The sequence below is a fragment of the Rana temporaria genome, chromosome 6 (genome assembly GCF_905171775.1).
Source record: "Rana temporaria chromosome 6, aRanTem1.1, whole genome shotgun sequence".
NCBI lineage: Eukaryota > Metazoa > Chordata > Amphibia > Anura > Ranidae > Rana > Rana temporaria.
Genome location: NC_053494.1, coordinates 109,142,582 through 109,159,545, shown reverse-complemented (window position 1 = coordinate 109,159,545; position 16,964 = coordinate 109,142,582). Strand labels below are relative to the sequence as shown.

The 16,964-nt window shown below is 44.1% G+C and overlaps 1 protein-coding gene across 3 annotated transcripts in view; it reads right to left on the bottom strand.

Annotated features, from left to right (window-relative positions):
- Positions 1-16,964, bottom strand: part of INPP1 (inositol polyphosphate-1-phosphatase) — a 68,831-nt gene that overhangs the window by 12,895 nt on the left and 38,972 nt on the right. For all 3 annotated transcript variants that reach the window (XM_040357167.1, XM_040357166.1, XM_040357168.1), the window contains exons 5-6: positions 2,391-2,591; positions 1,000-1,174 (exon numbers count right to left, since the gene is read on the bottom strand). In XM_040357167.1, the coding sequence (XP_040213101.1) occupies positions 1,000-1,174; positions 2,391-2,591 (376 nt within the window). The remainder of the gene's footprint in view (positions 1-999; positions 1,175-2,390; positions 2,592-16,964) is intronic.

The following is a 16,964-nucleotide window of genomic DNA, read 5'->3' as shown; positions in this document are numbered from 1 at the left end:
ATCGGCCTTTTTTTAGATAATAATGGGCCAATGCCGATTTCTTTAAAAAGGCTAAATATCGTCCGATATATTGGTCGACCTTTAGGTACAGCCAGCTTCTTTGTCCTTTTAATCTCTCCTACACAGTGTAATTGCTTTTTTTAAATTATGCCTGTAAATACCTTATCTTTGCTTTTTTATCACCAGTCATGTGACCTCTGGCTGCTGTATTCCTCCAATATACAAGCTACAGAGGGAGGGGCCAAATTCCCCCTGCTACATTAGCTGGGAAGGTCACATGACCTCTGTGACTAGCAAGAAGAGATCAAAGGTATTTGCAGGCTTTAATTTACAAAAACATTTACACGGTGTAAGAGAAATTAGTATAACAGAGGAGCTGGCTGTAATTGTTCTTTATTTGTACTGCCAGCTACTAATAGCAGCAGGGGGGGCTGAGAGGGAGAGAGACACACACAGGAGCCGACAGGCAGTGAGAGAGGAGCGTTGCGGATGGCGGGGGCACGTAAACGGACCACGGTAATCGGGGATTAGCGGCCATGTTTATCATTGTCAGCACACAGAAGGGACAGCCAGGTTTTTTACAGCATAGAGGGGGGCAGATTAGACAGCACAAGCACTGTGCCGTTTTATCTGCTATAAGGGAATAGGAGCTTTTTTTTAATTTTTTTAGGGCTACAACCACTTTAATTTGGAGCTGGGCACAGGCATTGTTTTTGTTATCTAAAATTAATTTACTGTTTGTTAAGATTATGTACATTTTTGAATGTCCACAGCCTGGCCAAAGGCTTTCTTTAGGACAAACTATACCATAGTAGTAAATCTGTGAAACTCCCATGTCTAAACTTTATGCTATCAATAGGCAGTGCATAATCAATAAAGCAAATAACAGCTTGCACAAAGAGAAGTTAAAAATACTATAAACAGAATTCTCCTTTTCCCCTTAATTAACATTTTAGAAAAATAAAAATGTCTCATTGAAAAAGAAGAGTGTACTCTTACCTGTTTGTCTCAGGGTCTTTAATTGCAAATGGTTGATTAACAACACCCATAACTGGAAGTCCTGTATCAATGTGGTAAACTCCTATTAGAATAGTAACACACTGGAGACCCTTTGGGTATATCCCTTTACTTGGCATAACATCTGCCGACCCTCTTATATACTGATAGGTTGAGTCTGTCATTGAAAAGAGATACAAAAATAAATAAATAATAAAAACTGAACAAATAACTGAAATTTGGTGCTAAACGCAAAAGAGACAATGCGCAACTGCAAGACGAGACCAATCGTTTTTTGTTTTAAAATTTTCTCTGCATGATTAACCACTTTCCGACCGCCTGGCGTAAATATACTGCGGCAAGGCGGCTCCAGTACCTGAACGTGATTTTGCTAATAGCCACCGAGTGGAGCGCGCGCACCACCGGAGCCGAAATTGCGTGCCGATTGGCCACAGGGGAGCCAACCCGCGATCGCTCCCCACAAAAACAGAACGGCGGTCTGCCGATGTAAACAAGCAGACCGCCGTGCTGTCAGGCATGGACACTCTGATCTAGTGTTTCTGCTAATCCCCCCACACAGTTGGGAACACAATTAACCCTTTGATTGCCCCTGATGTTAACCCCTTCCCTGCCAGTTTTATCTATACAGTGTATCATATTTTTAGCACTGATCTATGTAATAATGTCACTGGTTCCCCAAAAAACTGTCAAAAGTGTCAGCTAGGTGTCCGATCTGTCCGCCGCAATGTTGCAGTCCTGCTAAAAATTGCTGATCACCTCCATTATAATAACAAAAGAAATAAATAAATAAAAATGCCATAAATATATCCCCCATTATCCCCTATTTTGTAGACGCTATAACTTTTGCGCAAACCAATCAATATACGCCTATTGGGATTTTTTTTACCAAAAACAAGTAGCAGAATACATATTGACCTAAATTGAGGAAGAATTGTTTTTATTTTATTTTTATTTATTGGATGTTTTATAGTAGAATGCAAAAAATATTGTTGTTTTCTTTCTCAAAATTGTCGCTATTTTTTTGTTTATAGCGCAAAAAATAAAAACCGCAGCAGTGATCAAATACCACCAAAAGAAAGCTCTCTTTGTGGGGGAAAAAGGATAGAAATTTTGTTTGGGTTCAGCTTTGCATGACCGCGCAATTGTCCGTTAAAGCGATGCAGTTCCATATCGCAAAAGGTGGCCTGGCTATTAAAAGGGTAAAACCTTCTGGGGCTGAAGTGGTTAATAACTGCTAATGAAGATAGCTTCACTTTGTTCATTAAGCTTACTAAACATTTAATTTGCTACATAAACATTATTTTCCACGTTGGTAAATTAAGTTCTATATAAACACCACAACAATGATATCAAAATCTATATTGATTACTTACCAATGGGATCCACCCACACAGCAAGGTCTGTCTGTGGAATGCTCATATTAATGGCATCTAAAGTCTTATCAGTTACAACAAGATCCTGATGAACAGCCTGGGCCAATTTCTTGGCTGCAGGCTCGTTGTTGTCCAGCACTTTCTGCAATAGTCTGGCAGTTTCTTCCTCTGTTGGACAAACTTTTACTATAATTTTCTCTCCTGTAAATAGGCAGAATGTTCATATAATTATTTATACAAATTACAGCGTTACTACAGATCAGTGTTTCTTCTCATTCGGGGTGTTAAATGTAAAATATTTGATTGTCTCCTAAAAGTTTAAAGCAGAGCTCCACCCAAAAGGGGAAGTTCTGCTTTAAGGACTCGTCTCCCACTCCTCTTAAAGAATTGCCAATTTTGAAGGTTTTGACAGGTACTCGCTCTCACTTCCGCTTCTGGCCTAGGTGGTTGGATACAGAAGTTCTCCTTCACCCCCCTCCCAGTCTTCTGGGACACTCACAGGTACCAGAAGACTGCATCAACCAGTCATGATACTCAGCGTTACTCACATATGTGCAGCAGGTGTGACAGGAGTCACTTTGTGGGGGGCCTGTGGAACCCAGAATCAATTATAGAGGTTGGAAAACCCTTGTTTTCGCTCCCCATGCACCTCATATGTCTAAGTTACCCTGTGTCTATTAGGGGTGACCGAGAACCTCAGTCTGATCTGTACTAATCAGACTCGCCGTACAACCACACTGGAATGTTGTATGTGTGTGTATATATATATATATATATATATATATGTATATATACATATATATACTGTATATATATATAGTATAGTGTCTCATACTGTTGTAGACTATTTGCCAGGTTGTTTGTGGTGTGGCTGTATTCCATTGTTCTATTGTGTCTGTCTGCCTTGGGTGAAAAGTATTATGGGATGTGTATGTGTGTTTTCTGTAAGATAGGGGGGGGGGATTCCTCCAACAGCTCTATCTGGTGATTGGACAATCTACCCCACCCTAAATGCAAAGGGGGGGGGGGAATTTCCCAGAGTGTCACCTCTGTGTACCTGTGTTTCAATAAACAGTTCATGTTCCGCAGCCAATATAAGTACTGCCTAGTTATTGGTTGCAAGTAGTTGGAAAATCTGATATCTATATTCAGACTGGGATGAAGCGATATATGGACGGAAGCACTCAAGCGGAGTGTGGGAAGGGATTCCGTGACAGTAGGCAAAGTCTGAAGCTGCATGCCGTCACATCCGGGTGCACATAGTGAAGATGGATCGTGGAATAGGTGAGTGGCTATTTTTTAAAAGTCAGCAGCTACAGTATTTGTAGTTATTGGTTTTTATTTTTTTCACAGGTGACTGGACCTCATCTTAAAATAAAAGCCTTTTGATCAACAGCTTACCCCTTTTGACACTGGTGCAACCATTGTTGACTTTATTAGGTAAGTTAGTGTTTCGCAACCTTTTTTCACAGACATAGCCTCTACTCCCAATTTGACAACCAAGTGAGTGCGTGTTCCCAAACACTGTCTGCATTCAAGGATGTCCACCTGTACCTGCACCAACATCAATGTCAAATTTGGATCAGCGGTTGTGTCCATGCAGCTTCTGCATCTCAACGGACATGACTGAAGTATGAAGTAGTAGGGCAGTATGTACTGGCAGGGCAGTCAGTGATAAGTAGTGACAGGACAATCAGTTGGCAGTATGTAGTGGCAGGGCAGTCAGTAAGCAGTACATATTGGCAGGGTAGTCACTGAGCAGTAGGCAGTGGCAGGGCAGTCAGTGAGCAGTATGTATTGGCAAGGCAGTCAATGAGCAGTACATAGTGTCTTGTACAGTTTTTAACATTTCTCTGGTGTACCCCTGAAGGGCCCAGGAGGCTCCCTGGTTAAGAAATTAGTTAGTTATATTACAGAGTAAATAAAAACAATGCTGGATAAATAAATAAAGTCCTGTCCGTTTCCATCTGACTGTCATCCGATCCCCCAGCGGATGGGGAATAGATCCCCATCCATCTGTTTTTAACAGACAGGATCGTATCTGATGTCGGCAAACATCAACAGATACACTTCTGTTGACACTTGCAACAGATCCACCTGAAAGAGTGACGTCAGTATTACGAGTAGTGAAAGTGTTCCAGCAGCTTCTGAAGCTTACATTTCTAAACAAATTCTAAGTACACCCGTAAAACCTAATATCTCGAAGATAAAAGTATAACACAGCTTAGAGCATTTTTAGACTTGCTTTAGAAAAACGAGGTCAAGGGCAAATTTTTACAGTCGTCCTCCAGTGTTGGAACACATCATTAATAGGAGCCCATTTTTGGTTCCCTAAAAGTAAAATTACTATTGGTAAAGTCTCTCTCTCTAGATTCAAGTCCACACTCAAAGATTCTACACATACTAATAAAGTGAACTTAGCTTTTTTCCATAAAATGTATCTTTTTTTTTTTATCAAAGTGGTTGAAAAGGCAAAAGTTTTTTTTATCTTATCCTGTCCATCAAGATCCAGCGATGTTGCACGAGAGACTCGGCTGTCCAGAACTCCCATCCTCATTGGTTGAGAACGCAGCGTGGTGCCATTGGACACAGGGAGCTGGGGCTCGGCTTGAGTGCCCCCATAGCAAGCTGCTTGCTGTGGGGGCATTAAACAGGAGGGAGGGGCCAGGAGCACCGAAATGGACCCCAGAAGAGAAGGATCTGGGCTGCTCTGTGCAAAACCACTGCACAGAGCAGGAAAGTATGACATTTTTGTTATTTTTACAGAAAAAAAAAAAAAAAGAGAGACTTTAGTATCACTTTAAGGGTTTGACAGGTTAACAGAGGCTTAAGCCGGCCATAGACTATTCGAAACTCGGTTGTTTCAGCAGGAACCCACTGAGATTCAAACCATGTATGGGCAGGCTGAATGGACCCAAGTTGATTTATCGATCCACCTGGAAACAGCCAGCCTGTCAGCTTTTACATGCAATGATTGCTAGTAGCCGTTATAGCCACTAGCAATAATTACTGTGTTCTCCCAGCAGGGGTGGCTTCCCCTTCCCGCCTCAAGGAGAACACAATGATTCAGCGGGAAGGATTCCCCCATCAACACAGTCTGCGTAGATGGGGGAATCGAGCGATTTTCTTTCCAGCAACCCCAGGTCGCTCCGCCTATGGCCGACCTTAGGCCATACATGTTTGTCATAATGCAGGTACACCAATTACTTAAGAACCTTTAGCATGCTACAAGAGAGACAGTCGGTCTATTATCAAAGCATGGTTTTTGGATCCTATTTCCATCTACCTCCGTGTATTGAACAAACAGATAAGGTAAAGGGGAGAAGACATAGGGATAGGAGGAATTTAGGCAATGAGGAGGGGTGTAAGATGGGAGGTAGTGCCCTCCAGTACCCAACCAGCATGAGGCACGAACAGCAATATCACCGTAATTAGGTTAGCGGTGTAACCCATCACAAGGGTTCTAATGTATTTAAAATGTATTAAAAGGTATTGCGTAAGCTAGCTGTAAGCTTCCCCATCTTTCTCACTTCCATAAGACTGCCACAAAATTCTCTAGTGGTTGGGGAAAAAACAATATTTTCATCTTAAAGCGGGGGTTCACCCGAAAAAAAAAATTTAACATTAGATTGAGGCTAATTAGGGGAAGCACAATCGGGTGTTTTTTTTTAAAAAAAAATATATGTTCTCCGCCGCTTCCGGGTATGGTCTTCCGGACTGGGCGTTCCTATTTGATTGACAGTCTTCCGACCGTCACATACATCGCGTCACGAGTTGCCGAAAGAAGCCGAACGTCGGTGCGGCTCTATACGGCGCCTGCGCACCGACGTTCGGCTACTTTCGGCAACTCGTGACGCGCTGTATGCGACGGTCGGAAGGCTGTCAATCAAATAGGAACGCCCAGTCCCGCAGACCATACCCGGAAGCGGCGGAGAACATCTATCTCTAAAACGGTAAGTACTGCATTGATTTAAAAAAAATACCCGATTGTGCTTCCCGTAATTAGCCTCAATCTAATGTTAAAAAAATTGTTTTTTGGGTGAACCCCCGCTTTAAAGAGATTAAGCAACAAGTTGCTGTGAGGATGGGGGCACAAAGCCTGTTGAATATTTTAGAGATCCCACGATTGAGAGATCCAACAAATAAGTAAGTGGGTCAATGTGTATGGAAAAGCCTCACCAATAGACTTTTTCTAGATATACATTCTAAAATATACTGGAAAAATGTTTATGCAGGTATAGATTCTCCAAACTCAAAAAAATGATTAAATATCAGCAACCTCTACATGCAATGCTTCTTAAAAGTGATCCATCATTAGCTGAAAAACTAGCCCATTAGTTGATTGCATAGATCATGGGTCTTCAAACTATGGTCCTCCAGTTGTTCAGGAACTACAATTCCCATTATGCCTAGTCATGTCTGTCAATGTCAGAGTTTAACAATGCCTCATGGGATGTGTAGCTCCACAACAGCTGGAGGGCCGTAGTTTGAGGATCTCTGGCATAGATCTACAGCAGGGGTGTCCAACTTTTTGAAGAGCTCTACTCTATAGAGCCCACTCAAGTCTTTTTTTTTAGTGGATCGGATTAGAGGTAGGCGTTTGTAAACAGACACAAGTCCATTTACATCTGCCACTCCTTAGAGGTCAATGCAGGGCCTAAGGCTGCTTTTACACTGATACACTATTTACTCGCACCGCGGGTTCACCTGTGGCTTTTCTTGCAGGTTAGCTGCACTTTGCCATAGACTTCTATTATATCCTATAGGTGTGGTGCACTTTCAGAAAGCACACCAAACTAGCAGGTAATAGAAGTCTACGGCTCAGTGCAGGTAACCCGCAGGTGCACTGATCTGCACCTGCGCATCAGTTTGAAAGCAGCCCAGTAACCACTGCAGAACACATATGCCCATTTATAGACTGTGATTTTAGTAATAAACTTACCTTTAGCCCTGGTTCACACTGGGTACGATTTGGAACGATTTGAGACATGTCAAATCGCATCTCAAATCGGCGGCAATTGTCGGCAATGGCACTGTCCTAATCAGTGCGACGCCGCATCTGCGATTTCAAAAAGTAGTTCCTGTACTACTTTTTGCGATTTCGGGATTTACATTAAATTGCGGCCGAAATCGCGGCAAAATTGCAGCCGCGAAATCGCGGCAAAATCGCAGCCGCGAGATCGCGGTAAAATCGCGCATTTTACCGCGATTTTGAATTCGCAGCAGTGTGAACCTAGGCTCAATAGCAGTATTCTACTCTAATCTATTCCATCCCAGAGCAGGAGGTTGCGGGCCACATCAGAGGGCTCCGCAGGCCACATGCGGCCCCCAGGTAGGTCATATCCTGGTCTTAAACGATGTCCTTATTCTCCTAAAATAATGCACCCACATCCACTACTTACTGGTCCAGTAATCTATGTTTTAAATTGTGCTTTCAAACTAATCTGTTTTTGTTCAATTGTTCAGTTAAAAAAGTAGAATAAAAGCATAATAAAAATGCATCCCTTTCAATGGAACTCATCACACCTGAACAAAAGCACATTAAAATCTGATCAGTTTGAAAGGGCCATTTAAACACTGCGCCTAACATGTGGCAAAAATCCAGCAAGTAGGACTTTTAAAAACGCAACTGACCAGTGTGAGTTTCATAGAATTTAAATAGGTAGGCATTTTTCTTCCGTCTGCTTTACTGAAAAACTGATCAGTGTGAAAGGACCCTGCTGCATTTTTAACGTCGTTTTAAACTATGTTGTTTTTCGGGTTGTAAAAAATGATTGTGTGCGTGTGTGGGCTAAAACGACGTAAAAAACCTGGGCATGCTCAGAAGCAAGTTATGAGATGGGAGCGCTCGTTCTGGTAAAACTACCGTTCATAATGGAGTAAGCACATTCATCACGCTGAAACAGACAAAAAAGCGCGAATCGTCTTTTACCAACACAGAATCAGCTAAAGCAGCCCAAAGGCGAACGGAACTTGCCCTTTATAGTGCCGTCGTACATGTTGTATGTCACCGCGCTTTGCTAGATCATTTTAAAAAAATGATGGGGTGTAGGCAACATTTTAATGATGAAGTTGGGAAAACGTCGTTTTTTCAACATGCTGAAAAACCTAAGTTTTTTTTGTTCATGCTGAACAATGATCGCGTGTACGCGGCATCAGGCCTAGTTTACACTTGCAGTTGAGGAGCGGGGAGGGGGGGGGGGTGGGGTAAAAACAGGTGTTTGAAATGCACTGTTACCACCCATCAAGCTGCAAAGGCAGCCTTACAGGGTTATACATATTCAATGGTTGCAACGGCAAAAAATAAATCTCCTGCAAAACACAGATGAGGCCACACTGCAACTGCGGTGGTGCAGGTTTTTATGGGTTAAAACAGGTCGTGAGAGGCAACATAATGCCTCCTCACTGCCTGAAAAATGTCCTCTGAATAGCAATCCTCTGTGGATCACTAGAGTAAACAAGCTTTTACTTTCCACCAGAGTGAAGTCCAAATGTGAAAACGGCAAAAATTCCAAAAGTAATTCATAAAACTAGAAACTTGCAAAAGACAATGCCCTGTCAGAGCTTAGATTGTAGTTGAAGTAGAAGCTTACCCATTAGAATTGGTGGCAGTGTTTATATGCCTCTTCAGTGTAGGGCAAAGTAAAGTGAAATGGTTGATCTTTTAACACACAGGAATAGACCCAACAGTGGCGTCACTAGGGTTGGTATCGCCTGGTGCGGTAAAACATAGTGCCGCCCCCGCCCCCCTTCCTGGTTATAAGACCAGCTCAGGGTGCGTGGCAGCAGCACCACACAACCCCCCCCCCCCCCAGGTCAGATAACCGGGGGGCTGCTGGATACAGCTATATTATATATATATATATATATGTATATATATATATATATATATATATATATATATATATATATATATATATATATATATATATAAAATATAGCTGTAAGTATAGCATCTGATCCACCCCAAGCTAGTCTAAAAAAACAGGGGTTGGAGGGGGACAGTGTGCTGCTGGACACAGCTATGATATACAGAATAAAACCAAACCCCCTCCCCTTATCAGACCAGCACTGAACACAAACACTTCTCATTCTGGGCGGCTCAGGAGTAACTGGGTGGCGGACACCATGCCAACATCCCCACCCCCACCGATCACAACAGCCCAGGCGGCGGAGGACACCCCCATCACAAGCCAACACCCCCCCGCCCCTTACCGCACCAGCTTGGGGCCAGAGCGGGCAGCTCAGGTACACGGTACATCTGGCTGAAAGCTGGAGAGGACACACAGTGTGCAGCGGCAGCCACGCTGCCTGGGCAGTGATTAGATATAGTGACAGGCTCAGCAACACGGTAGTGAGAGAGGAGGAGGAAAACACAGGTCGGGCACAGCCGCAGCGCCGGAGGTGTTCCAGCTGAAAAAAAAACTGCCAAAGGGAGCCAGGGATTTCGCCACCCTCGGGATGGTGTCACCCGGGTACGGACCACACCCCCCCTAGCGACGCCACTGAGACCTAATGAAAACGCAGGGAGGTTGAAAGTTAACTGGGAACATATATTTGCTTAAAGGAGAAGTTCACCTTTGAAAAAAAAAAAAAGTAAATGCACATCTGTTTTACAGGTAAAAAAACTATCAGACCATGGGTGCAATGCAAGGATCCTGCAGACTGTCAGTGTAAGCTGTCTGCTCATACCTCATATGGGCAGGCAGTTGCACAATTGCAGGAAGCATCAATGAACTACCTAGAGCGTGCAGTAGCTCCAAGGTAGTTCATTGAGAACTACAAACCAACCGCTGCAATGAATGTCCATACTTGTAGTTCTCCCACTCAAAGAACTTTGAAAAAGAATGACGCTGCTGGTTGGGCGAAACCCTGCATGTCTGCGTTTAAAAAAAAAAAATTGTGACAGTGAGTGCAGAGAGAGGATCCCGGCTCGCTGTCACAATGAGGGATCATGGGTTGCTGGGGCTGTTACAACAGTAACATGTTACACCCCAATGGCACTTTCACACTGGGGCGGGTGTCGGCGGTAAAGCGCCGCTATTTTTAGCAGCACTTTATTGCCGTTTTAACAGCACTTTTTGGCCGCTAGCGTGGCGCTTTCAATGGCCTGGGGCACTTTAGGAACGGTGTATACACTGCTCCCGAAAGAGCCTCAAATATGCTGCTTGTAGGACTTTTTTTAGCATCCTGCCAGCGCACCGCTCCAGTGTAAAAGCACTCAGGCTATCACACTCTTTGCAGGCGCTGATTTTAGCACTATAGCGCCTGTATAGCGCCTCAGTGAAAGTAGCCTAAATACAGGTCAAGTCCCGTATCTTTAAAGAAAAAGTTCACCTTTTGTTACATGTTAATGTAACAAAAGGTGAACTTTTTCTTTAAAGATACGGGACTTGATCAAGTGTGCCAAGATGTAGTTGTTATCCCGCTAGCACCTGAATGGTAGAGATGGGCTCGGGTGTGTTTGAGATCCCACCTGCCTGGTCCCACCAGGAAGCCGACACTGCACAAGGCTAATCACAGGCAGTGAAACATTTCCCGATCAGTGCAGCTGCAGACCATGAAATGTCTCACTACCTGTGATTAGCAGTGTGCAGTGTTGGCTTCCTGGTGGGATCTCAAACATGCCCGTGCCAACTCTTACTGACTGGTTATCTCGTCTCATTACTCCCCAAGCCTGACTCCATAAAAGCCTGTATTCACATGGTTTTGGTTCCAATCACCCCCTTTAAGTCCCCGGGGTAAACTTTTCTGACCAGACTAGGGGGCAGATCCACAAAGATCTGCCCCGGCGCACCGTATCTGAGATACGCTACGCCGCCGTACCTTACTGCAGTTTGGTTTGAATCCTTAAAGATTTTGCGCCGTAAGTTACGGCGGCGTAGTCTATCTCTCGCGGCGCAAGGGCGCGGAATTCAAATTGGGTGGGTAGGGGGCGTGTTTTATTTAAATGAAGCGCGTCCCCGCGCCAAACGAACTGCGCATGCGCCGTCCCTAAATTTACCGCCGTGCATTGCGTGAAATGACGTCGCAAGGGCGTCATTGTTTTGACTTGGACGTAAATTACGTCCATCCCGCGATTCACGGACGAATTACGCAAACGAAAAAAAAAAATTTGAATTAAACGCGGGAACGACGGCCATACTTAACATAGCAGGTTTAACTATACGCCACGAAACAGCAGCTTTAACTATACGCCGGAAAAAGCCGACTAGAGACGACGTAAAAGAATGCGACGGCCGCTCGTACGTTCGTGGATCGTCGGAAATAGCTAATTTGCATACTCAACGCAGATTACGACGGGAACGCCACCCAGCGGACGCCGAAGAATTGCATCTTAGATCCGAAGGTGTACGCCTGTCGGATCTAACCCAGATGTCGTTGTATCTTGTTTTGAGGATTCAAAACAAAGATACGACGCGGGAAATTTGAAAGTACGCCGGCATATCAGTAGATACGTCGGCGTACTCGCTTTGTGGATCTGCCCCTAAATCTTGCACTTTGCTATGCAGAAGTTTACTTTTCCTACTTTTTTTTTTAACACCTCAGTTACTAATTTGTTTTTGAAAAAGATTAACTTTTTTTTTTTTTCTTTAAATGAGCAGAGAAATGGACGGAAAAATGAAAGAACATTTTAGTTATCCCACGTACAGGAACTCCAAATATGTGCACGTTTTGATATGTTTGCCAGCTCTCTATGATTAATAAATGGTGCATATAATCTAGATTTCCAGATGTTAGACATTTTTTCAGCACAAAAATTTTTTAATTCACCATAGATCAGGTACAAAATATTGATCCGCTTAGATACCCTGCTAGTATCAGCTGGGATTTGGAAGCTGAAAACTGAGCACTTTTGGGTTCAGTCTCGGCAGGATGCAGGTCGAAACGGGTGTCTGTCTGATCTCCTGCAACCTGCTTTCCGAATTCCTCAGCCTTACTGAACACTCTGTGTGCTGCCCCAATAGGGGCATAGAATATGAGATGCATAGCCTCAGTTAATATTAGCATTGTTATATAGATTGGAGTCTATATAGTGTGGTTTGCCTACTATTTTCTCATAGCTAAATCTATGTGTTATCCTATGCTGCCATCTAGTGGCCTTTGTTGCAATGCACATGTTTTTATGTGATTCTTTGAGTTACCACATATTTTCACTGTATGTATGCCCCTCCCTGCTTCCTGTGTGGAGTACTTCCTGTGTCATCTCTCCAGCCAGCAAGCCACATGTAGAAGGACACTCATGTACTCTGCCCAGGGTAGGAAAGGCATCATCTTTTGACCGTACAATACTATCACCATTCATCTGCTGTTCCTGTTATCTGCTGTAACCCCTGAAGTTAAAGAATAAACACCTCTTTTGAATGAATCGGTATTGACGAGTTCAGCTGTCTGACAAGGATTGTCCACAGTGAGTATATCTGCTTATACAGGCCAGGCATAGAGGTCTCAGCAAGGGATATATCGCTATCACAACAATCGGAGTCAGAATAGTCAAAAGATGCATAGAATTCTTACAGCCTGCTGGGTATATGTGTGTGCCTAATCTGCAATCAAGCTCAGTGCCAGCCGCCATCTTGTGTAAGCACATGGTCGCACAAGCTTACTGCGCTTCATGTGAATGTTGAAAGCTGTTTCTCTAATTGAACTGTGTTACCCCACCTGTCTAAGCTGCTGTTCGTCTTCTTAAAGAGACAGTACCATTTTTTACAAAACCGTGAGAAATGTCTAGACAAGGCTCTGAACACTCTTTTACGGCTGAACCAACGCAGATTCATCATGCCTCTGAACCCGCAGACGTACAGGGAGCAGACTCTGCAGATATTGCTGAACAGAGTGTAAGACCCAAGCGTACAATAAAACCAATACAGAAACTCAGAGAAAACTACGAATACACTAGAGATAAGTTCTCCAGCAAGCTATCAGACTTCTGGGACAGAACTTCACACTGCATGTCAGTTTTGCCACACTTTAATGATCAACCGGCTGAACTAGGAGATTCTATAGTTCACCTATCTGCTGCGTATGAACACTACCAACGGCTGTCTGCAAAATACACTGCTTTCTTGCAAGACTGTAATATAGAGGACTCTTCAGCAGAACTGACCAAGACTGATGCATTGAACCAACAAAGGGATCTCTTAGTGAAAAATGCTCAGTGTAAGGCAGAACTCCGCATTGCTCAACTGCAAGAGACCAGATCTCACAGATCAACATCAACCAAGCACACTGCACGTTCTTCTAGATCCTCTCGCTCCAGAAGTTCAACATTAAGCGACAAGCTAATAGAGGCCCGCGCTGATGCTGAATCCAAAAAAGCGCAAAGCTCCCTTGCTAAGAAAGAAGCAGAGATGAAGGCCCAAAGCAAAGCTCTTGAAGCCCAGAGCAAAACTCGCCAAGCAGAGATGGAAGCCCAAATAAAGATTCTGCAAATAGAGAAAGAGGAAGCAGGTGCGCTAGCAAGGCTGAAATTTCTTGAACAAGCAATGGGTCAAAGTACTAATTCAGACTGTCTTATCCCAGCAGAACTGGAAGATCCAATTGATCGCACCAGTGATTATGTGCTAAAGCATAATGTTTACAAAGATACAGAGTCATCTCCTGTACCTCCTACTAACAACACTGTTCTGACTCTCAACTCAGGGACCTCCCAGCTCAAAATGCCTGAGTCTCCTCAAGTCCACAACGCCAGAGCATCTACGCAGCAAACCACATCAACTCCTGCCATCAACAAGGTGACTTCCAGCGACAAGCCGCAGCTCCAGCCACAGCCAGCAGAAGCCTTAAAGACTACACCAAAGTTAAGCGCTCATGCAACATCATTTCATCCTGGTAAACCTCACCTTTCTTCACCAGAGAACTTTCACACCCAAGGGGTTCCACAGATTACTTTGGCACCAAAGAGTGAGAGATCAGACTTGAATGACTTAGCCAGCTATATGGCACGCCGTGAGCTCATTATCACCAGCCTCTCAAGGTTTGATGACTGTCCAGAGAGCTACAGGGCCTGGAGATCAACCTTCAAGGCTGCTATTGCTAATTTCAACCTTAATAGCAAGGACGAACTTGATTTGCTCATAAGGTGGCTGGGGCCAGAATCTGCAAATCGTGTTAAAAGACTGAGGACAGTACATGTTGACCACCCAGATGCAGGTCTTGTTGCCACATGGGCAAGACTTGAGCAAGCCTATGGTAGCTCAGAAGCCATAGAAAGCGCTCTATTCAAGAGACTGCAAAACTTCCCAAAAATAGGGAACAAAGACTATCGCAAGCTCCAAGATCTAAGTGACCTCCTCATGGAGTTAGAGTTGGCAAAGACAGACCCACGTCTACCTGGTCTAAGCTTCCTGGACACTGCTCATGGTGTCAATCCAGTGGTGTCTAAACTGCCATATGGCCTGCAGGAGAGATGGGCGCAGCAGGGCTCAAGGTACAAAAGAGACTATAACGTATCCTTTCCTCCATTCTCATATTTTTGCAGGTTCATCAGTGAACAAGCCTGGATGAGAAATGATCCCAGCTTCAGCTTCAGTGAACCCAACTTGCCTGCTTCATCACCATCTCCAAGGTATGACAACACAGCAGCTAAACACAGAGACTTTCATAGAGCAATATCTGTTAAAAGGACAGACATCTCACCACCCGTATCCTCTCATGCATACCAGAGTAATTCGGGTGACAAAGATCCTAATCGTCAGTGCCCTATTCACAAGAAGCCTCACCCTCTTAAGAAATGCCGAGAGCTGAGAGCAAAGACTTTACAAGAGCGCAGGGAGATTCTCCAGAAACTTGGAGTATGTTACAGGTGCTGTGCTTCTTATAGTCATTTTGCCAAGGACTGTAAAGTTGTCATCAAGTGCACAGAATGCAGCAGCGAAAGACATGTGACAGCTATGCATCCTACTCCACTTACAGACAGCCCACAGCAGCTACCTACCTCCACCCCTCTCTCAAATCATGGCGGGGAGCAACGAAGCCACGCTCTAGCCCAGGAGAATGTTTCTTCTTCATGCACAGAAGTCTGTGGAGAAGGTTTAGATCACAAGTGCTGTGCCAAGATATGCCTTGTTAAGGTATACCCAGAGGGTCAACCTGAAAAAGCTGCCAGGATGTATGCCATAATAGATGAACAGAGCAACAGATCCCTGGTCAAGCCTAAATTCTTTGAGATCTTTGGCATTGAGGGTCATGCCACACCGTATACTCTCAGAACCTGTTCTGGTCGCGTAGAGACTTTCGGCAGAAGGGTCGATGGGTTCATGGTGTCTCATATCGAAGGGAAAGAGGGCATACTCCTACCAACATTAGTCGAGTGTGACCAGATACCAGACGAAAGAGAAGAGATTCCTACTCCAGAGGTTGCATATCACCATCCTCACTTAAGGCACCTTGCTGATGAGATTCCCGCAATGGACATGAATGCTGAAATCTTAGTCTTGCTAGGAAGAGACATTCTTAGAGTACATAAGGTACGTGAGCAGTGTGATGGACCTGAGGATGCCCCTTATGCACAAAGACTTGATCTAGGCTGGGTAATAGTGGGCGATGTATGCTTGGATAGAATGTGTACATCATCTGAGATCCACTCCTTCAAAACTTACATGTTAGGAAATGGACGCGCATCCCACTTCAAAGAGTGCCCTCACCATTATGAAATAAAGGAGAAGCCTCTTGACATCATCCAAGTACCTGATGCCACTCCTATCCTGTGTGATGACAACCTAGGTACCACAGTGTTTTGTACCACAAGTGACGACAACAAAATAGCCTTGTCAGTTGAAGACAGAGAGTTCATCAAAATAATGGACAAAGAATTCTTCAAGGATGAGTCTAACAGCTGGGTTGCACCATTGCCTCTTCGTGCTGCAAGGGTCAAACTGCCAAACAATCGGGAACAGGCTTTATCCAGATTCAACTCACTTCAACGAACATTAAAGAACAGGCCTGAAATGAAGGACCATTTCATTACCTTTATGAAGAGGATCTTTGACAATGAGCATGCTGAGCCAGCTCCACCTCTTCAAATACACGATGAGTGCTGGTACCTACCCTTCTTCGGAGTGTACCATCCACGTAAGCCAAAACAAATTAGGGTAGTGTTCGACTCCAGTGCCAAGCATCAGGGCGTATCCCTGAACGATATTCTTCTCACTGGTCCTAACCTTACCAACAACCTTGTAGGTGTACTCATGAGGTTCAGAAGAGAGCCAGTTGCCATAACTGCGGACATTGAACAAATGTTTCATTGCTTTATTGTACGAGAAGACCATAGGAACTTCCTAAGGTTTCTGTGGCACCGTGACAACAACATGAACAATGAGATGATTGAATACCGCATGAAGGTTCATGTTTTCGGAAATAGCCCCTCACCTGCCGTCGCAACATACGGTTTACGAAGGACTGCTCTTGATGGAGAACAGGAGTATGGCGCAGATGCTCGACATTTCGTCGAGAGAGATTTCTATGTGGACGATGGACTTAAATCTTTACCTACAGCGGAAGAAGCCATAGACCTGCTCCAAAGGACACAAGTTATGCTTTCTGAGGCTAACCTCAGACTACACAAGATTGCCT